Source organism: Mobula hypostoma, chromosome 9 (genome assembly GCF_963921235.1).
Source record: "Mobula hypostoma chromosome 9, sMobHyp1.1, whole genome shotgun sequence".
Classification (NCBI taxonomy): Eukaryota; Metazoa; Chordata; class Chondrichthyes; order Myliobatiformes; family Myliobatidae; genus Mobula; species Mobula hypostoma.
Window position 1 is genome coordinate 13473401 of NC_086105.1, and position 23628 is coordinate 13497028.

General features: G+C 40.5%; 2 protein-coding genes across 3 annotated transcripts in view; one reads left to right on the forward strand and one right to left on the reverse strand.

Moving 5' to 3' along the window:
- Positions 1-1423, reverse strand: part of mettl25 (methyltransferase like 25) — a 94347-nt gene extending 92924 nt beyond the window's left edge. For both annotated transcript variants that reach the window (XM_063057740.1, XM_063057741.1), the window contains exon 1: positions 1061-1423. In XM_063057740.1, the coding sequence (XP_062913810.1) occupies positions 1061-1262 (202 nt within the window). In that variant the 5' untranslated portion in view covers positions 1263-1423. The remainder of the gene's footprint in view (positions 1-1060) is intronic.
- On the forward strand, positions 1265-13485 carry ccdc59 (coiled-coil domain containing 59; the record flags this gene model as incomplete). The annotated part of the gene is given in 7 exon segments (XM_063059517.1): positions 1265-1377; positions 1418-1469; positions 1471-1512; positions 1514-1649; positions 5640-5874; positions 7088-7166; positions 11234-13485. Coding segments are annotated over 7 exon segments (819 nt in total), but the record flags the coding sequence as incomplete, so codon positions are not given.
- Between the last annotated feature and the right edge of the window lie 10143 nt (positions 13486-23628).

The window sequence follows — 23628 nt, forward strand, 5'->3', positions numbered from 1 at the left end:
TGGTGGGAGAGGCAAATACACTACAGGCTTTTAACAGTCATTTAGATAGGCACATGAATATGAGGAAGATGGAGGGATATGGACATTATGTAGGTAGAAGGGATTAGTTTTAGGGATTTTTTGATTTACTTTTTAGCTTGTTCGGCACCAAAGGGCCTGTTCCTGCGCTATTTTGCAATGCAACATGTTGCTATTGCCTTTTTCCCCCCACACTGATGGATAATGCTGAATTTAACACTATGGTGAAAGTGTTCACATTAATCTTTTTTGTCAGATAGTCAGGCAGCTATTGCCTTTTCAGAAAAGTGAAGGTTCAGGGGTAAAACACGAGCGATCAATAGTGCTTAACTGATTTGAAACTGTAGGGTTAAGCAGATCACATTTTCTGCCCTTCATTATTCAGTTTCTGATGGTTCTTGTATTTTAAACCACACAGTATCAAAGCTGTGTAGAACAAGGTGCAACACTCACACAAGTGACTGCCTATTCTGTTTGTTGGTGTAGGTGAAGACAGTAACATTGTCCATGGTCATTAGGAAAGAAAGATGCTGATTTCTTTCAATAAAATGTCATTGGTTTGCTACTGTCTGTGGAACCTTACTTTGAGCAAATTAGCTACTGTGGATAAACAAAAATGCTGGAAAACTAAAAGAGAAACATACTTAATCAATAACCCCTCATCAAGTCAACAATTTGAAAAGTTAAGTCTCTTTATGCCTATATATGTGCTGCTTCAACTGCTGGCTATTTCCAGCATTTCCTTAACATTTAAAAATATATATTAACAGTTGTATACTCTACATTACTAGTGAAACTTTAAAGTAATTATTTGTAATTCTCTGTGTGGCCTCCTAAGGTCATGAAGAGTTCTACAGAAATGCAGGCAGTTTAATTTATTTCTTGCTTATTCAATGCATAATTCAGTTATTACTCAAGAGGAAAGTTTACTCCTTCCTATCAATGGTGTCATTGTAAGATCCAGATGTTTAGTCCGCTTCTTGTGGAGCTTTCTTTGGCAAACATTATTGGGAACTGTAACTCCAAGTCCAAACGTTCTTACCACTTGTGCTTCCTCCCTGCTGAGAGAAGAGACTCGAGATGACGGTTTCAGGTGACACAGCCACAAACTCATTCCATATGTCTTTGGTATAGAAATCAACTGTGTGCACGTTTGCTATTTTGATGTAAATGTCCAGGAAGTCGGTGAGAAGTTTGATTTTACTCTTCACCAAGTCCACGTCCACATCCCGGGAGAAAGACATTGCGAGTGAAGATTCGGGACTCCTGCGGACCCGGATTCCAACAATCAACAGCCAAGAAGCCCAAACCCAAGCAGGCCTGTCTCACTGAAATGACAGAATATTCCCACTGAGGAGCATCTAGAGTCGGGGCCACTTTCCGGACATCACCGGAGCACCAATAAAACCCCACGCGACACTATCGGCGCAACCGGGACGGAGATTTTTTCTTTTCGGCCGCCGTAGTTTCGGCGCGGCTGATGACGTCACAGCCCAGTGGCCAGTGGAGAATGGCGCCGGCTGGCGAGTCGCAGCGAAGCTCCAGTCGAGTGGACAGGGAAATGGTTGCAAAGGCGAATGGGAAGAGGAATTCTCGGTATTTTAAGAAGGGCTGGGGCAGCATTAAGGAAGGTGAGAACCGGCCTGAACAGATTGGATTGAAATTGGTTTATTATTGTCACGTGTAACGGCGGTTGAAAACACGTTGTTTTGCATCTATACAGATCAATTCATCACATCAGTACATTGAGGTGAAAAGTAATAACTATATTGAGAAGGCGTAAGGGCCACGACAAGGGAGATTGTGAGGGCAAAAGTTATCTTGATCGTAGGAGAAGTTGGTTCAAGAGTCGTTAACAGCAGGACGGAAGTTGTCCGTGAACCCGGTGGTGCGCGTTTCCATGCTTTTGTATTTTCAGCCCACTGGAAGGGAGAAAGAGAGTATACGGCGTGGGAGAGCACTTCGTTACTTTTCCGATTCGAATACGAGAGCGCGGTTTTCGACCACCCTAGAGCTCGCATGACCGGGCAGAGAGGCAGTGTTCACTTGTAGGATTTTGTGAATAAAACATGCGAATCATTTTTTGTGTTTAACAGAAGTCGCAGCCCTTTACTTCCATTACGAACAAACCAAAAACAGTCGCCTTACACTGACGTCATGGCGTCAGGCACACTTTCTTAAAGTGAACACAACAACTCGATAACGATGCGAGTGAATTCCTGTAGAACAGGTACTATTACGAATAATATGTGTCACCTGTCACCCTACATACTGACCACAAACACAAGAGATCTGTAAATCGAAATAAAGCCATTCAAAGTGCTGGAGGAACTGAAGCAAGTCAAGCAGCGTCTATAGAAATCCTGCCGGGGAGAGTTTAGCACAAAAGGGAACTGGAAACTCAGAGTCAACCTTGTATACTGTGTGAATGGATTTAACAAAGAGGCCAACCATTCTGCATTTAGTTTATCCAGTATACCATGGAAGAAGTTCAAGCCCCTGGATTGTGGAAAACAATTGCGTTAATTGGCTGATGTTATTAGATCTTTTGGATTTCATGAGCGATTACAGTGGGATTCATAAAGAAATTGGTCCCTTTTTAGATGTCAAAAAGGGAGAGGATAAAATTTTGTCTGGTGAACAAATTGTTATATATTGGAGGTATCATAAATTTCAAATTCAATAACATTTATTAAAAGGCTCATGGTGTGGAAGATGAGGACAAAAGAACGGATGAGGGAGCAAGCAGTACTCTTGCTGAGAAGAAAGAATCAGAATAGAAGTGTGGGAAATAAAGGAGCTGTGGTTAAGAGAACAATCAGCTACGGCAGAAGAGAAGTCACAGTTGAAAGAGAAATAAAAATATCCCAGAAGCAGCGGCCTGGAAAATCTTATCAAAGTAACTGAGACAAAGAACCTTGGAGAATGGAATGAAATTGTTACTGGAAGCAGAGTGAGAAGTTTAACACAAGGGATTCTACATGTAATGCCTAGAGATTTCCTTCCCTATACTTACGCAGCCGCCAGAAGCAGAGTGTTTCATACAGATGCCGGAAATGCAGGGCGACACACAAAATGCTGGAGGAGCTCAGTAGGTCAGGCATCATCCACGGAGAGGAACAAGCAGTTGCCATTTTGGCCAAGGCCCGTCATCAGGACTGTGACCAAAACATCACCCTCTTACTGCTGACCTGCTGAGCTCCTCCATCACTTTGTGGGTGTTGAGTGAAGATTTAGTCAAGATAGCTTTGAAGTCTGTGGATTTATCACAGATAGTAGTCACTATCCTGTCCCTCAGCTGGAGGTAGAAATGGGATGGTAGAGTCAGATGTGACCATGTAAAAGTAAACGCTAAGTGGAAATTCAAAGTTTGAAGTAAATTTATTATCAAACTACAAATATGTCACCATATCTAACCCTGAGATGCATTTTCTTGCAGGAATTTGCAGTAAATAAAAGAAATGCAATAGATTCAATGAAAGACACCCCCAACAGGGTGGACAAACAATGTGCAATAGACAACAAACTGTCCGAGTATAAAAAGAAAAAAATCATAATGCATAAATAAGCAATAAATATCGATAACATGAGATGAAGAGTCCTTGAAAGTGAGTCCATGGGTTGTGGGAACGGTTCAGTGAAGTTATTCCCTCTAGTTCAAGAACCTGATGTTTCAGTCATAATAACAGATCCTGAACCTGGCGACGTGGGTCTGTGGTTCCTGTTCCTCCTTTTTGATGGCAGCAGCAAGAAAAGTGCGTGGCCTGGGTGCTCATGGACCTCTGGTTTCTTCTTTGTAAAATCAATAATCAACTCCTTAGTCCTGCTGACATTGAGTGAAAGGTTGTTGTTGTGGCATCACTCAGTCAGATTTTCAATCTCCCTCCTATATGCTGATTTGTCACCCCCTTGATTTGGCCAATGACTAGTATCGTCAGCATATTTAAATATGGAATTGGAGCTGTGCTTAGCCTCACAGTCACAAAAATAAAGTGAGTAGAGCGGGGGCTAATCACAGGGGTGCCCTATGCTGATGGAGGTTGTGGAGGCGATGTCTTTGCAAATCCATACTGCATGGGGTCTGCAAGTCAGACGATTACTAGTTGCGTAAGGAGACATTAAGGGCAAGTTCTTGAAGCTTATTGATTAGTTTTGAGGTGATTAGCACCAAAATTATTTTTAAGTTTAGTACAGAATTCTGCCCATTGTGCATATAGTCAGCAGTGACACAGAATAAGAGGTAGGAGTGAGTTCCTCAACAGAAGTGAAACAAGGGCAGTTTCAAATATTCCACAATGAGACATAACTTTTGTCCATCCCAGTTCCTGTAGCTGGCTGCACCTTTGATTTGGAGAAAGTGAGTGGAGTTATGGGAGATGTTATCCAGTGAAAGAATAAGTTCAGTTCAGCCAGATGAGTGAAAATGGAGGAGGAGTGACCCTAGTTGGGTCAACCACTCCTCAACAAACCTTTCTAAGACTCCACTCTCGTGGGCTGGAGATGTAGAGGATTTGAAGAATGGGCCTGACCAGTAGACTGGCGATTTTGAAGCAACAGAGCTGTTGTGCATGTTGGTAAGAAGGAACCGCAGCAACTGGAAAGAGTAGGTGGAATCAAGTTCTGTGGGTCAAAACCTCGCAAAAATCATTTGTTTCTAGAATTTTTTAAATTTTCTGAACACTTCGACTCTATTTGCAAAATATTTAAACTGTAATTAAAACAACTACACTTAAAGAGAATGTAGCATATTTAAATCAACCAAGTAAAAGAAATGAATTACTTCCCTTTCACCTGTTCCTGCATTCAAATAAAAAGAGGTGCCATAGTGGAGTTTTGCCTGTAGTGGGTGAATTTCCCACCACGTAATGTTGGTATTTACCTCAGAGCTGCTGCAAGGATTTGAATGTCAAAGTGAATTCTTGAATTGTGTGCAGATTTAGAGATGTTACAGTATCTGGGGTACTACAGTCATGCAGCGGTTAGCACAAAGTTATTACAGCTCAGGGCACTGGAGTTCTGAGTTCGCTTCTGGTGTTGTCGAAGAGAGTTTGTACGTCTTTCCCGCGAGCATGTGGGTTTTCCCCAAGTGCTTCAGTTTCCTCCAATAGTCCAAGAATGTATAATCATTAGCAGATGGTTCGCTGTAAATTGTCCTATGATTAGGTTATTGTTAAGTGGGTTGCTGGGTGGCATGAATCATTGGACTAGAAGGTCCTGTAGCATGCTGTATCTCTAAATAAATAAATCATTTTTTTTTAATGGCTTTTAACCAGGTGTGTTTCCATTTCACTCATCTTACTTTTTGTTTACCTTCAAATTCACCTCCGTTCTAACCACTTGCAGAGTTTGAGCTGTCGAGGAACTTCAATGTAGATTGTCATTGTTGGTTGCAACTAAGATAGTTATTTAAGAAGTGATAAATTAACTTGTTATCCTTGTTAGATTGTTGTCTTGAGAATTATGTAATACTTGTTTTTCTGATGTGGTCACAAATTTTAAAATAACTTTCAGGAAAAAATGAACTATTCTGCTTATTACATATGTGATTTGGTTATTCATTTTGGTGCCACAAAAATCCAGTGCCTAGACTTTGATAAAATTCTGATTCTGTTCACTTTCAGGGAAAGGATTTGCTTTCCAGCAGAAGGCGAAGATTAAGCACCAGTACAAGAAATTATTGAGAAAAGAAAAACGAGTGCAGCTTCCTCAAGATGTAGAATATGCAGAGAATTACCCAGATCATTTGCGCCATCTCTATCTGGCTGAAGAAGAGCTACTTAAGAAACAATCAAAGAAAGTCAAACATGAGGAATCTGTAACAGATCAACCAGATTCTCAACCGGAGACACCAAAAAAGTAAGATATTTTGGGCACTCTTTGAAAACTTGATTTGGAAAACAGTCTTCAACTTACTTGCTGCCTTCTCCAAATCTAGACTTTATTAATAGTATGAAGATAGTTAAAATACTTTTCCAGGTGAAAGTAACAACAAGATACTCATGTTTAACTATTTTATTTTCAAGTTTGAATTAAAGATGCATGGGTAATTCTGTGCTTGGAAGTCAACTTCCATTTGCACGTTTGCCATTATGGATCCATTTTGAATTGGAATCATCATTTTGTTTTATTATATTGAGATGCAGTGCAGAATAGGTCCATCCAGCCCTTCGAACCACACCACCTAGCGATCCCCCAATATAAAGCTAGCCTAATCAGTGTACGATTTACAAGGACCAATTAACTACCAACTAGTAGGTCTTTGGACTGTGGAGGAAACCCACACAGTCACAGGGAGAATATGCAAACTCCTTAGACAGCAGTGGGAGTTGACCCCAAATTGCTGGTGCTGTCCAGCATTTTGTTAACCACTAAGCTACCGTGCTGCTTGCATGTACTGAAGTACACTGAAAAGCTAGGCCATACCATTTCACAGTGCATTGAGGTGGAACAAGATGCAAGATCATAATGAGGTAGACTATGTCAATAGTTCATCTTGTTGTATTAGGGAACCATTTAATAGGCCTATAACAGTGGACCAAAAGTTGTCCTTGGGCCTGATGGTACATGTTTTCAGAGGGCAGAAAAGAGAATGGGGTGGGTAGGGTTATTGATTGTCCTGGCTGCTTTACTGAGGCAGTGAGACGTATAGACAGAGCTTATGTAAAATGCTGTGTGTTATTGATTTAGTCTGAACTATTCAGCCCGTCAGCATTTCTTTATCAATGTGGTACTATGGAAAAGCTGGTAGAGCTGCTGAATCAAGTAACCTGGGGTCAATCTTGACCTTGTGGGATGTGTACATTTCTCCAAATCCCATAGATATACTGGCTGGCTAATTACTTGGCCATTGTAAATTATCTAAGGTGTGTGGATGGATGGTAGAATTGAGTTGGATTGTTTATTGTCAATTCAATTGGAGAAATGTAGGCTATCATTAATCCAATGGGGCCAAATGGCCTACATTTTAAGGAAATGTGGAACCTACAAATTGTCTCATGATTCAGTAGTGGGGTTTGGCTTACTTGAGTAGAAAGGCAATTCCTCTCCTTCCATTCTTTTTTGATTTTAGGAAAAAGAAAAAGACATCTTATCAAAAAACTAAAGAGGAATATGAAAAAAGGCAAGCTGAATATAAAAGGAAGAAAGAAGTAAGTATCATGTTTTCTGTTTTTGGACACAATAGTGTTGCCTTTAGCTAGCAATTTTAAATGTTTCTGATTGTGTTATAATCAGGCACCTGAACTTAATGCCAATAGTGAAGCTTAGAGCTCACCCAATAGGTCAGTAGAGATTGAACATTTTCCAGATCAGCTGCTGTTATTTTGTTACCTTGGGCCAGCCACCCTGTCCCAGGTTATGAGGGAGGACCTTACAATGTGATGTCATGTTGACAGAACAAACATCCTGTGCACAAAATAGTTGAAAACTCTTCAATAGCCAGCATATTGAGACTTGTGTGTTTTTTCCATCAAACGTGAAATATTTTGTATTTAGAACCATTTCAATTTTTTTAAATAATTAGGTGTTAAAAATTTAGAACTTGGGGTAAGATTGGAAGTGAATGGACTCTGATTTTGGAGCAAGGTCAACATCGCCGGCAGAACCCAACATCAGAATGGTCAGAGATCTCCAGATTGGAACAAGAGACTGTCTCATGACCCTGTAGGATGGGAGAGCCCAACCTGGGGTCCACAGACCCCTTGCTTAATTGTATCGGTTCAAGACATTAAAAAAGATTACAAACTCTTGGTGTAGAAGCTCATTACACTGGTGAGTTCTGTCAGTTTGGCTCAGATCTGCTGCCATTTCTCACAAGTACAGGCCATGGTTTTAACAGTGCAAAAATACATGTTTACAATTCAAATTGTAAAATCTCCAAAAAGCACTCTTTAACATAAGCGTTAAGACTTCCTTATATAAACAATGCATAAAATGTTAATACCTATCAGAAGTAAAAAAAAATCTTAACTAATGTGACCAACAGAAAACTTGTTTAATTTATAGCTGTGGTACTACAATATTTGCAAATCTTCTCCATATCTCTTTAAAGACCTTGACATCCTGGCCACTTTGTCCAAGAGTTAACACAGTACTTAAGCTGAGAGCCAAAACAGTATAATACAAAGTTTTCAGTGGGCAGGAACAAGCACGAACAAATTGGGATATAAACACCTACAATGGTTGGTATATAGGCTTGTATGCAACATTTTGGACCAGTGGAAATGGTCCAGAAGGGTTGTATGGAAACTATTATTACCATTTTTCTTAACAACTAATTTCATTACTTAGCCTAATAGGTTAGATTTACCACAGTACATAATTATCTATTTAAATGTTTATTTTCCTTTTATATCATCTCAATGTGTACTTAAGAATGTATAAATAATTGTAGTTTTATACATATAAAAAAATGGAAAAGGTTATATGTGTGAAAAAAGTACATGATAATTGTGAATTCCTTATCCAAATAAAAATAAAATAAAAAAAAACATGGATCTTTTGTTTATTAGTCTTATCAACTTGTTCTGTCATCTTCAAAGATTGATATTTGTGCTGTATCTTCAGAACTGCACTATTTAATAAATGATGTTATCTAGTTTCCCCAAGAATTCATTTCTCTGCACTGCAGTCCATCTGGTATATGTCTCAGTTTCCCTGATCTATTCCTCCTGAAATTGGTACTTACTCAGTATTTCAAAATTTCTTGTCTGTGTAAGTTGGAACTATTTATAATAATTTAATTTATAATAATAGTTAGTCCTGATGAAGGGTCTCGGCCTGAAACGTCGACTGTACCTCTTCCTAGAGATGCTGCCTGGCCTGCTGCGTTCACCAGCAACTTTGATGTGTGTTGCTATAATAATTTCTTCCTATTTTGCAAACTAACATCCTGTTTTGATTCTATTTGTGTCTCTGCTACTGAGTCAAATGCAACAAACTAGTGGATCACTGGAATGGCTCCAGGTAATGATTGGAGAAGCAATGATAACAGGGACTGCACCCCGTGCAACTCTGTCCTACATGGGGTATTGTACATTTTTGAAGCATTTTCATATGGGCTTCAAAAGAGGTCTTGAGTGAGTAATTTGTGCTCCACTCCAAGGCTGCAAATACTTCATCCCTGGTAATATAAATGTACTCCAAACATCTCCACTTGTTTCCTTTATATTTTGAGCGACCATGATTTTCTCAGTAAACACCAAGGAGAAATATTCATGAAAATTCCCACCCACCTCCTGTGGTTCAGGCAGCCTTGCTGGTCTCAAAGGGGCGGGGGGGGCGGGTCTACTCAATCCTAAGCCATCTTTTTACTCTTAATATAACAAAAGAACCTCATGGCATTTTCCTTAACCTTCCCTGAAAGATTCTTCTCATACCCTCTCTTCATCCTCCTGATTGCCCTCTTAATATTCATCAAGGAATTGACTCCTGACCTCCTAAACCTAGAGTATGCTTTTTCTTAACCAGAGCCTCGATATCGTGTTGACCATAATTACTGGGACTTAGCAGGTGTACTGTTGATCCTAACAAACATCCTGCTGCTGGACACTTGACATGATACTTTTAAAATCCTCCCACTTGGCATTCATTCCTTTTCCTTCAAACATGAGCCCTTCTCCAGTCTAGGACCATAACCCTGGTACCTGTCCTACCCTTTTCTATCACATTCTAAAAACTAGTAGAATTATGTTCAAGAATAGACAGTCAATGTTCTGAAACATTGACTGTTTATTCCTTTCCGTAGATCCTACCCATCCTGCTGAGTTCCTCCTGCATTTTGTAGAGTTTGAAGAAAAAGTTTGTGAACCTTTTGCAATTACCTGGTTTTTTGCATTAATTACTCATAAATGTGGTCTGATCTTGATCTAAGTCACAATAATAGACAAAAACAATCTGCCTATACTAATAACACATAAACAGATGTACTTTTCATGTGTTTACTGAACACACTGTTTAATAATTCACAGTCCAGGCTGGAAAATATGTGAACCCTTGTATTTAATAACTGATAGAACCTCCTTTAGCAGCAATAACCTCCACGAAGCGTTTCCTGTAGCTGCTTATCAAACTTATGCAACAGCGAAGAGAAATTTTAGACCATCCCTCCATACTAAACTATTTCAGCTCATCAATGTTTCTGGGATACCTTGCATGAACAGCCCTTTTCAGGTCATGCCACAGCATCTCAATTGGGTTAAGGTCTGGACTTTGATTTAGCCATTCCAAAACACAAATTCTTTTCTTTTTAAACTATTATGTTGTTGATTTACTCTTGTATTTCAGATCATTTTCTTGTTGAATCATCCAACTTCTATTAAGCTTCAGGGGACAGACTGCAACCTTGACACTCTTCTGTAAAATGTCATGATACAATTTTGAATTTATTGTACTCAACGATTGCAAGCTGTCCAGGCCCTGAGGCAACAAAGCAGGGCCCTTTATCTGTTGACTCAGGAAGCTTTCCTGGACACATTTCTCAAATTCCACCCCATCCAGATGCTTAACATTGTGGATGATTCAGGTGATACTGGGGAAATTAAGATCTCCCACTCCTACAACGTTATTACTCTTAAAACTATGAGAAATTTCTTTAAGATTTTATACTACAGCCCCACTAGAGTGCTCCTCCCCTTTTTATTTTTAAATTCAACCCCTTGTGGCCACACTGGGCAATTTCCCCTGAGAATGTCATCTCCAGGTATTCCTGTTACATACTCCCTTATCACCTCACTTTCCTGTATTTCTGTCACACCTGTGTCTGCATCCAGGGTTTCTTGTAGAATTCTTTCATGAATCATCTCCAATTTTACATCTGCATCCTGGAATATTCAGTTGCTAATCTTGCCCTTCTCAAACATGTTTCCATTATGGTTATAAATCCCCAGTCCTCAGAGCAAATCTATACCCTGAGTTCATTTGCCTTGCCTGTTAAATCCTGAGCATTGAAATAAATGCCATTTTGAATATTCCTTTCCCTGACTTCAGTGTGTCCCTGGCTATCGTGATTACCAGATTCGTTCTGGCTGACTACTGCTTTATTCTATGACTTGCACTTGTGGAGAGACTGCCCCCTGCCAATCCAGTTTAACCCTGACTGTGCACCTTGGAGTAAGGGTGCAAAGGATTATTCTTCATTTCTTTTAATATTATTGAATAAATTATTTTTGTGAGTTTATGTATTTTAAAGATAGTTCTTTTTCTTTTTTAATTTAAGGCAGCAGAAAAAAGGCAAAAAGAAAAGGAAGAGGCACAGATGAAATACAAAGAACAAAAACTAGAGAGGTATAGAATGCTCTGTAAGAAGACAAGAACGGGGCAGCCAAACCTGAACCTGCAGATGGAATACTTGCTTAAAAAAATTCAAGAAAGGACATGAAATAAGATCATCCATTTCTGACTTTGAAAGTGGCACCACTTGTTCCCTCATGGATCTCATTACCTATTTAAAATTTTCTGATTCAATTGCCATTGGACCATGAAGATGAACGTTTTACAATTTTTCATTCAGATCTTTAATGCTGGCAGCAAATAGCTCATTTGTAAGCATCAATAGCAAATCGAGGGAAAGACAAAAACAAATCTGCTGGAAAACTACAGTACCTTGGTCCTTTAGTGATCTTAGGAAAATATTTCTGCTCTGCTTATTAGTTGGATTTAACTTTAATCAGTTTAACTTTGAAAAATGCAAAATGTGATTTATTTATAACTTTTATATTTGGATCATTTGGGTTAATTGTTTTAATATTTTATCTAGATCTATGATACCTTGGCCAGTGGCCTTCCATATGGAGATATTGCTGATTTTGTTTTTAAAATGTGACATTGATGAATCTGGTGACATTCCTCATTTAACAGATATTAAAATATTGAAGACAATATCAGTAGTGTGCCAACAGCAGTGGTAGTTATATCTAAAATTTGATACCAAATATTGAATCTGCAGTATAGGATTACATGCATGCTAATGGAAGTAGTGATGAGTTTGACATTATCAAGCACATTAGATCAAAGCTCTACCATTCTAATATTCCGTGATGGACAGTGAGGTGGCTAATAAGAGGGAAAAAAGGTGTTCTTATTCTCAATGATGGTGTAGTCCAGCATGAGTGCAAAAGGATTAAACATTCATAGTCTATCTTCAGCCAATTTGATTCATTCCCTCATCAAGAAACACTGGAGTGACAAGCACCCACTGGTACTTCAGTCCAATGCAGATACAAATCATTGTGGCTCGATATTGTCTCATTAGCCACCAACATGTATGTTGCTTTCTATCTCATACATGCTAAGTAAAAATATATCTCTGGCCCTTCGTTGCCACTGTGAAAAGATCTAGGAATGACCTGCCTAACATTTGTGGACTGTAGTGGTTCAAAAGCTGGCTTACCATGGTATTTTCAAGGGTATTTAGAGAAGTTAATGAATGAATACAATGTGCATTGATTAACCCTCGTCCACTGAATGGTTCATTCACAAAAAAGTCTTGTATTGTGTAATGATCTTCATTGGCTAACATCACCTTGTATTTGCACATAATATTAATGTTGTACGCTTTAAAGTTAACAAACCTGGACGCAGAGTACAATTCCTCTTTTCGGCACCCATAATTGTGAATTAGATCCACTGATGCTAGTGCATGTGCCTGACTTTTGTTCACCTCTACTGATTCAGGTCTTAAATCTGGGAGGCTGTCCTTTTGAAACTCAACTACACTTTTTAGCATGGAACCTAACATCAGAAGAAGAGGCCTTTCAATTAGTACTGCCGACCTTTTAAACTAATCCCATTTACTTGCACATAGTCTGTACCCTTGTTCATGTATCTTTCTAAATACCTCCTAAATGTTGCTTTTGTGTCTGCTTCTACCAGTGGCGTGTTGCAAGCACCTTACGGTCTTTGTGTAAGAATAAACTTGTCTTGTAAATCTCTCATACTTTACTCTTACTTTAAATTTATGTCCTCCAATAGTTGACATTTTCACCATTCAACAAGGTCTGTCTCCCCTAACTACGCCCCTCTCAATCTTATTTCCTGCTATTGGGTCACCCCTCAGTCTCTGTCGCTGCGGCAGAAAAAATCCAGGTTTTTGGCCAACCTCTCCTTGATGCCAATACTCTCTGATCCAGGCAATATTCTCATGAACCTCTTCTGCATATTTCTAATGCCTCCACATCCTTTCTGTAATGTAGCAACCAGGACTGTACAAATGTAACCAAACCAAGGTTATATATAGCTGCAATATCATTTCTCAGCTTTTATACTCAATGCCCAAACTAAATTTGCTTGGAACTGCTAAAGGAAAAAGAACTCCATCTGACTGAGTTAGATTTCAGTTCAGATGGGCCTTGTGGTAAAACTTAAGGGTATCGCCAATGTAATTTTCCTGGTTAACAAGGGAACTTGCTCTTTGCATCAGACCCCTTTGGATACAAGAGCACAAAACAGCAATAAAATTAATAACCTTTGTTGAGTGGTATTGGTTAAGTGATGCCTGTTTTCTTGGAGAGCTATTGTTCCTGAAATATCCAATCATCTATTCTGCTGATTAATCAAGCATATGCAGATTCTTCCGTAGACACTTGATTTAATGTCTTTTGAAGTGCTGGAACAATGATTCTCTAGTGCTGGTGCCAAAATGGATCACTAAGGAAGTTAAGTCATTTGGCTGCAATAAAGTACAACTGCAGTCTAGTCATAGAGTGGACTAGCATGGAAGCAGGCTCTTTGGCCATAATAGGCACCAAATGCCAGCTATGGTGCCCACCAAGCTAGTCCCATTTGCCTGCACTTGGCCCATATTCTGCTAAACACCTCCCATCCATCTACATATCCAAATGTCTTTTGATTGTTGTTACTGTAGTTCTGTGGCAGCTCATTTCACATGTACACCACCCTTTCTGTGAAGATGTTGTCCCTCATGATTCTTTCACCTATCAAAGTATTGGGTTCTCCATTCAAAAAGATGTGTTAAATGATAATTTGCCCATTTTCAGGTGACAGGACTATATATATATGTGTGTGTGTGTGTGTGTATATATATATATATATATATATACATATATGTGTGTGTGTGTATATGTATATCAAAGTTGCTGCTACTTAGTTGGGCAGTTGTCAGTGAAACCTGAAGTCCACGGACCCCTCGATTAATGGTGGGGATCCATGGCATAAAAAGGGTTGGAAACTCCTGTTTTAAAGGTATATTTTGTGTGCTTGCCAGGAAGCACCAGCACACATTATGGCTGTCATGGAGACAGAGGGGCTGGAGAGGATATTGAGAGCTCACAAGAAGTTCTCTGAAAGTGACATTGAAAAGCTGTTGAATGAGATGGGGATCAAAAGGTTGGCCCCACATGTAATGTGTCATGACATCATAGATGTGTCAAGTGACTTTGTGTTTTCAAACTAAAACATCCCTGGCACACATTCTCAAACATCCATCTCATCTTTATAAATGTCCCTTACCTCCTTGTGTAACCACAGTATCTTCCCACACCTGTCCCCTAATTGACAGTCACCCTCCACAACCCTTCACACATAGAGAAAGGTGGGTAGGAAATACCTCATTATAATCAAATAATTTATTAATAGCATCCTTTTGCACCTGTGCTGATGGAGATCGTGGAGGAGATGTTGCCAGTCCAAACCAACTGAGATCTGCAAGTGAGGATCCAGCTGGACCAGGAGGTATTGAGGCAAGGACTTGAAGCTTATTGATTAGTTTTGAGGGGATGATGGTATTGAATGCCGAGATGTAGTCATCAATGAGCATCCTGATGCCTGCATCTTCATGTCCAGATGTTCCAGAGCTGACTGAAGAGCCAATGAAATGGTATTTGTAGTGGACCTGTTGTGATGATAGGCTGATTGGAGTGGACCCAAGTTGCTCCTCAGGCAGGAGCTGAGATGTTTCATCACCAAAGTACTTCTTCACAGTGGGTGTATTGGCAGAATAAATTCAGTTTAATTTGGTGTTATGGTCAACTCAGACACTGAGGGCTGAAGGGCCTGTTCCTGTGATGTACTGTCCAATATCGGGAGTCCTCGTGCAGGATTCCATAAAGGTTAACACGCAGGTTGAGTCAATATCAAGGAAGGCAAATGCAATGTTAGTATTGATTCCCAGAGGACTAAAATATAAAAACAAGAATGCAATGCAGAGGCTTTATAAGGCATTGGTAAGACTACACTTGGAGTATTGTGAGCAGTTTTGCGGCCTTTATCTAAGAAAGAATGTGCTGGCATTGGTCCAGAGGAGGTTTATGAGAATGATCTCAGGAATGAAAAGGTTAATGTGTAAGGAGCTTTTGATGCCTTTGAGTCTGTACTCACAGGAGTTTAGAAGAATGGGGGGGGGGGCGGATTTCATTGAGCCCTACCACGTTTTGAAAGGTCTAGATAGAGTGGATGTGGAGAAGATGTTTCCAATATTAAGAGAGTCTAGGACCAGAGGGCACAACCTCAGAATAGAAGTATGTCCCTTTAAAACAAAATTGAGGAATATCTTTCCAGATGGTGATGAATCTATTGAATTCATTAGCAGAGATGGTTATGGAGGACAATTCATTGTGCATATTTAAAGTGGAGGCTGATAGATTCTTGATTAGTAAGGGGGTTGAAGGTTATGGGGCTGAGAGGGAAAATAAATCAGCTATGCTAGAATGATAGATCCTATGTCTAATGTTTGGTGATGGGATCCAAGGATGGTAATGGCATTGAATGTCAGGCATAGATGGTCAGACATCTCTCAGAGAATTTCACTGCATGGCCCACAGCCACAAAGTGGCACTCAGTTATCAGTCCCTGCCTGAACCGTGAGCAAAGATGCAAGATGCTGGAGGAACTCAGTGGGTCAGGCAGCATCTGTGGATGGAAGTAAGCTCCAGATTCCAGCAGCTACAGTGCATTTTGTCCCCATGCCTAAACGTTGTCCAACTCTCACTGTTTCATCATCTGAGATCTTTGAAGATTATGTTCCTATTTGACGTGAAGGATCAAAAATTGAACATTTCACTCCTGATGGAGACCACCTCTTTAGGCAAAAGGAGCCACTTTGACATGTTTATTATATGTAATCAGGCAGCAGAGCATTCATGAAATCCAATATTTCTACAAATGCCACATGTAAGCCTAAAGCAAGATGCTGAGGTTGTGGCTTTTTATGCTGAACCTTTATAAGGAATTAGTCAGACCGCACTTGGAGTATTGTGAGCAATTTTGGGCCCCTTATCTAAAAAAAGGTGTGCTGCCATTGGAGAGGGTCCAGAATAATTCCTGGAATGAATGGGCTTATATATGAGGAGCATTTGATGGCTCTGGGCCTGTTCTTACTGGGGTTTAGAAGAATGGGGTGGGGGGGTGGGGATATCTTTGAAACCAATAGAACATTGAAAAGCCTAGACAAAGTGTATGTGGAGAACGTTTCCAAAAATGAGTGATGATAAGTTGGGCCAGAGGGCACAGGCTCAGAACAGAAGGATGTCCGTTTAGAACGGAGATGAAGAGTAATTTCGTAAGCCTGAGGGTACTGAACGGTGGAATTCATTGCCACAGACATCTGTGGAGGCCAAGTCATTGGGTATATTTAAATTGAAGGCTGATAGGTTCTTGATTATTCAGGGCATCAAAGGTTACAGGGGGAAGACAGGAGAATGGGGTTGAGAGAGATAATAAATCAGCCGTAATGGAATGGTGAAGCAAACCCCAATGGGCTGAATGGCCTAATGCTGCCCCAATGCATTATGGTTTAAGAACGAGACACTCTAAAACACTACACTGCATTGTTCCATGTCGGACCAGTATCACATCGTCCCACACAGTTTAGCAATTGTCATTAATTCTTTATCCCTGCATCTACCCAGATGAAGGCAACCACACCAGCAAACTACAGCCATCACTTTATATAAATAGATTAGCACTGATCTATTTTAAACCAAAGCTCCCCTAGTAACTAGTGAGGACTGCATAAACACAGCCAGAGGTACTGGCTGCCATGGTAAGGAGGTAGGTCCCGCCAATCCTTTAGTGCCATTCTGAGAGAGGGATGCCACACTGAAAGTGCCATTCCTCAGATGAGATGCTCGGCAGACCCTGCCCACTCTGAGCCAATAGGGAAAGTTCATCTGGCATCACTCAAAAGACAAGGGTAGCATTTTCCCTGACATACCTGCCCTAGCAGTTAGCATATCATTTGTCAGCAAGATCAGGGTTTAATTCCCGCTGTTGCCTGTAAGGAATTTGACGTTCTCCCATCATGACACAGCAGAGCCCAAAAACCAGGGAAAATTGTAAAGACCATAAGATACAGGAGTAGAATTAGGCTATTTGGCCCATTGAGTCTGCTCCACCATTTCATCATGGCTGATCCATTTTCCCTCTTAGCCCCAATCTCCCACATTCTCCCTGTACCCCTTCATGCCCTGACCAATCAAGAATCTATCAACCTCTGCCTTAAATATACATAAAGACATTCCTCTCCTCCCCCCCCCCCACACATATCCATATATGGCAACGAATTCCACAGATTCCCCCACTCTCTGGCTAAAGAAATTCCTCCTCATCTCCATTCTAAAAGGACGCCCCTCTATTCTGAGGCTGTGTCCTCTGGTTATAGATTCCCCCACCATAGAAAACAAAGCATGATAAACTAAAACTTCAAAAACTGAAATGTCAGCAGTTCAAAAGTATTCATCTCTCTTTGCTCAGTTCTTAGTTGAACCACCTCTCACAGCTATTACAGCCAGTAATCTTCTTGGGTAGGTCTCTCTTAGCTTTGCACAAAGTGATGGAGCAAGATTTTCCCATTCTTCCTTGCAAAATTGCTCAAGCAGTGCCAGGTTAGTTGGGGAGCAATGGTGGATCACAGTCTTGAGATCCTGCCAGAGATGTTCCATAGAAACATAGAAAACCTACAGCACAATACAGGCCCTCCAGTCCACAATGCTGTGCTGAACATGTACTTACTTAGAAATTACCTAGGGTTATCCATAGCCCTCTATTTTTCTAAGCTCCATGTAACTATCCAAGAATCTCTTAAAAGACTCTATTATATCTGCCTCCACCACTGTTGCCGGCTGCCCATCCACACACTCACCACCCTCTGTGTAAAATACTTACCCCTGACATCTCCTCTGTACCTCCTTCCAAGTACCTTAAAACTGTGCCCTTTCGTGTTAGCCATTTCAGCCCTGGGAAAAAGCCTCTGACTATTCACACGATCAATACCTCTCATCATCTTATACACCTCTATCAGGTCACCTCTCATTGTCTGCCGCTCCAAGGAGAAAAGGCCAAGTTCACTCAACCTATTCTCATAAGGCATGCTCCCCAATCCAGGCAACATCCTTGTAAATCTCCTCTGCACCCTTTCTATAGTTCCACATCCTTCCTGTAGTGATGTTCAATTGGGCTAAGGTCAGGATCTGACAGGGCCACTCAAGGACATCAACTTGCATCATTTGAAGCCACTCCATGATTGCTCTGGCAGTGTGCTTTGGGTTGTTGTCCTGCTGAAATACCAACTTTCGCCCCAGTTTAAGCTTTCTGGCAGAGGCGAGCAGGTTTTTATCCAGGATCTCTCTGTATTTAGCAGCCTTCATCTTCCCATAAGTTCTGACCAGATTTCCAGCCTCTGCTGTTGAAGACCATCCCTACAGCATGATGCTACCACCACCACACATCACAGTGTTACCTGGCTGATTTACAGCAAACATGCTGTTAGCAAAAAAAAAGCATATTCAAGCCTGTAAAGCTTTTGCAAAGCGTCACTTAGAGGATGCTGTAAAGATGTGGCATAATGTCCTGTGGTTGGATGAAAGTTTTGGCCTCAATACTAAGCAGTATGCTTAGTGCCTATCATTTTGAATATGCTATGCTCTATTCTTTATTCTATAGTAGATAACCACACGGTTGCTGATGTTAAAATTCATTTGTCACAACTATATCGATTCACTCAATTAAAATCCAATTTAAACCTTCCAATAGTACTTCGTACCTGGAGTCAACAAAATGGAAAACAATGCATAATAGATTGCATTCATCATTTGCAAACACTGAAGTACAATAAGTACAAACGGTAGATTTGGACATCAATGTGAAAATTGCTCTGGACATGGAAAATAGCAGCTCTATTATGCCACTGGCGTTTGGGGCGGCAATGAAAGTCCTCCATCTCTGGCAGTATTCAGGGCTTCCTTCATCATGCCAGTGGTTTCCTCTCGGTTTTCACAACTGTCAGTCATGCAAGTCCCGGATGGAGAATCAGGAATCACACTCAGATGTAGAGGGATTCTTCATTGCTGCTTCCGTAATAATTGTTTTACCAGTCGGGGTTGTTCGCTATGAATTGAATCTCCAAAACTGGAGGACCAGTGGACCACTCTTCGTCTGGCTTCTACCCTTTAACCTATTTGGCATGGGTGACCCCACCAAGAGCCAAAGCATAAAGCCCTGACTCCAGCCAACATAGCTCTCCGGGTCATTGAGGCACACAAGCCTCCAAACCATGACAAGTTTGTGGTCCTCTTGGAGGAAAATTGAACAAACTGTGAATAAAGTAACACCATGACCCTCAAACATTATGCTTTAAAAATCTGTATTTTCAAGAGCCTAAAGCAACGATTGTAAGGTCAATGGCTTTGATGTGCTGTGATATTATCTTAATCCTCCAAAAATATCTTCTTTTCAGTTACTTCTAAGTTATCATTATTCTCCATAGTGTCTCTACTATAAGAGCAACGTAACTATTGTACACAATGGGAGGTCATTCAGTCGATCGTGACCCCACAAGCTATAAAATGGGGCGTTGTCACCAAATACACTAAATAAAACAGTAAATACTGGAAATACTCTGCAGGTCAACTGCGTCTTAGAAAACAAAATGGAGCTGATAGTTTCTCTGCCTGCAGAGGCAGCTTGACCTGCTAATTTTGTTTTAAATTTCAGATCTGGATTTCCACCATCTGCAGTTTATTTTTGATTTTCACTTACTAATTTTACTTCCTAACCTCAGTTTTTGTTTCTTCTGGCATACTAAGTGTCCATCAAAGTATTCAATAAGTATGATCAAAGTCAAATTTTATTATCAGAGTACTTTTACAGTATTTCACCACATACAACTCGGGGATTTATTTTCCTGAGGACATACTCAGCAAATTTATAGATTAGTAACTATAACAGGATCAATTAAAGATCAACCAGAAGACAACAAACTGTGCAAATGCAAACATAAATAAATAGCAATAAATAAGGAGAACATGAAATACAAGATAAAAAGTCCTTAAAGTGATTTTATTGGTTGTGGGAGCATCTCAATAGATGGGAAAGTGAGTGTTGTTATCGCTTTTGTTCAAGGAGGTTGAGGGGTAGTAACTGTCTGAATCCGGTGGTGTGAGTCCCGACGCTATCTCATCGTCTGACAACACCCCAGAGCAAGATCACTCTCTTCAGCCACATTTTCTAATATCCTACTATTGAGTGTGTTTTTCCTTGCCTTTTTGCCTTCTCGATAAATAATACAGCCTCAAATTCATTCAAGAGGATGTCAGTCACCCTGACGTCAGCCTGGAAATTAAACGATACATGCAACCAACGCTGGGAGAAGGAAAGACATGCGCCGGAACAGACCAGATAGTGTACTTGTCATGGAAACTGCAAACAATGCGAGACCCGTCTTTCCGACGCAATATCATAGAGATATGGGGCAAATTGGAAGGACAACCTCCTCGGTTGCTGGGAGACCAGCAGCTTTGTATTTTCCGGAAAGGGCCAAGAGGGTCCCGGTGTTCGGAGATATCCTCGTTCCAGGTGGTATGAATTTACGTGAATTGTAACAGTTGTCTTAGTTGGATGTTGAGGTTAGTGCTGTGTTAAGGAGACCGACTGTCATGATAATTCACTGAAGTTTTCTTTTACTGCAACGCAGAATGAGAAGCAGTTGGGATGGGACATTCTCAAATTTATTGAAAGGCGCTGAAAACGCAGCCCACTATCCCCTCCCTATGGATCACGAATAAATTACACCGGTTCAAATAATCGCACGTAATTTAGAAATACATCCTTCCCAATAAATCCACTTTAATTCATTCTCCCGGTGTGATCTTAATTTCTTATCCTCCCATCTCCCCAACACATGTTAAGCACCCCGCCCAAATGTTCCTTATTTTCCCCTCTCTATCTCTCTCCCACCACCTCTGCAACTCGAATCTAACTTTTTGCTCTTTTTCCCAATTTTGACAAAGGATCTTTGACCAAAAATGTTAACGTTGCCTCTGCTTACACATATGCTGCCTGACTTGCTGAGTGTTTCCAGCACATTCTTTATTTTTATTTCAGACTTGCAACATCTGCAGTTTTTTAGTGTTCGAGCTGGAAGTAATTCATTAGGCTCCTATCTTGTGCATTGTAGATTCTGGAAATGCCTTAGGGTGTTAGGAGGTGAGGTATTTGCCACATGTAAATCTACTACAAGATTAAAGATTCGTTAATTAACTGGAAATAAAGCAGATAAAAAAGGGTCAATTTTGGGTGGCACCACAAGGATTAGTGATCAGACATCAACTTGCAATGTACACTCACTGCCCACTTTATTGGACACCTCCTATAGCTAATAAAGTGGCCACTGTGTGTGTTTGTGGTCTTCTGTTGATGTAGCCCATACACTTCAAGGTTTGACATGTTGGGCCTTCAGAGATGCTCTTCTGCACAATACTGTTGTAATGCATAGTTATTTGAGCTCCTGTCAGCTTGATCCAGTCTGGCCATTCTCCTCTGACCTCTCTCATTAACAAAGTAGCACACACAAAATGCTGGAGGGAATCTGCTGGCCAGGCAGCATCTATGGAAAAGAGTTAACTGTCAACATTTTGGCCCAAAGAGCCTTCATCAGGAATGCACAACATGTTGAACCTTGAATTGTACAGACCCCAGCAGCAGAAGATCACAAACATACACTCAGTGGCCAATTTATTAACAAGGCAGTTTCGCCTTCAGAACTGTCTCTCACTGAACGTCTTTTGGTTATCGCACCATTCTCTGTGAATTCCAGAGACTGCTGTGTGTGAAAATCCCAGGAGATCAGGAGTTTCTGAGACAATCAGTCCACCCCATTTGGCACCAATAACCATTCCACCACAGTCAAAATCACTCAGGTCACATTTTGTCCCCATTCTGATGTTTGGTCTGAACAACAACTGAATCTCTTGGCCATGTCTACATGCTTTTATACATAGATTTGTTGCCACATGATTGGCTGATTCGATATTTGCATCAGTGAGCAAGGGAACCTAATAAAGTGGCCACTGAGTGTCTATTTTAAAGGAGGGCATACTTCAGTGTTATTTTAGTCTCTTAAAATTCAAGTAACTCTACATTACCATGAGAAGTAATGTATCCGACAATTTGTAACTTACTTAGCGATCATTGGTATCTTCATTCCTTCTTTTTTACACTAGTTGTCAATTATGCCTTCCAAATGCATTCTCCTCTGACCTCTCTCATCAACAAGGCACTTCTCCCAGAGAAATGCTGTTCACTGGATGATTTTTGTTTCTCGTGCCATCCTCTGTAATCACCAGAGACTGTTGAGCGTGAAAATCCCAGCAGGTCAGCAGTTTCTGAGATACTCAAACTACCCCATCTGGCACCAACAATCATTCCACTATCAAAGTCACTTAGATCATATTTCTTCTCCATTCTGATGTTTGGTTTGAACAGCAACTTGATCATGTCTGCATGCTTTTCTGCATTGAGTCTCTGCCACATGATTGGCTGATTAGATTTTGCATTCACAAGCAAGAGTACAGGTATACCTAATCGAGTAGCCACAGAGTGTATATTAATATGTTAGATAAGTGGAATGAGTACAATGTATCTCACTTTGCTGGTGAAGCAAAGCTAAAAGAAAAAGCTAAGCTATGAGAGTGAAAAAAAGCTGCAAAAAGACAAAGTGAAACAGATATGGAATATACAGTGCTGGGCAAAAGTCTTAGGCACATGTATATAGCTAGGTTCACTCAGACTTTTGCACAGTACTGTAGTAATTTTTGTATTGTACTTTATTACTGCACCAAAAAAATCATGGCATGTGTGAGTGGTGATAAACCTCATTCTGATATGGGTCACTATTGTGGACTGAGAGTGGGAAAGGGGCAGGGAGAGGGGAATCATGGTTGGGAAAAGGAGAGGGGAGAGGTGAGTGAGTGGGAAGCACCAGAGAGACATTCTGAAATGGTCAACAAAACAATTATTTGTAATCAAATGACCTTGCCTGGTTTTTCAGGGTAAGGTGTGTCTGCACCCACGCTACCCCCCCCCACCCGCCTTCCTTCTCAGCCTCTCCCATGGTGGTCCACCCTTGCAGTGCAGTGCAATACTTAAAATTACCACAGTACTATACAAATGTCTTAGGCATATTTATGTCTAAGATTTGTACGGACTGTACATACATACATACATTTGTCTAAGTGAGGTTTATACGAAACCATATTTTGCTGTCTGTGTCAGCTGAATTTTGAGACTATGTTGGTCAACGTCAGTGCCAAATCCAACCGTCTTCTATGACTTGGTGAGACCAAATTTGGAGCACTATGTGCACTTCTGGTCACAGGAAAG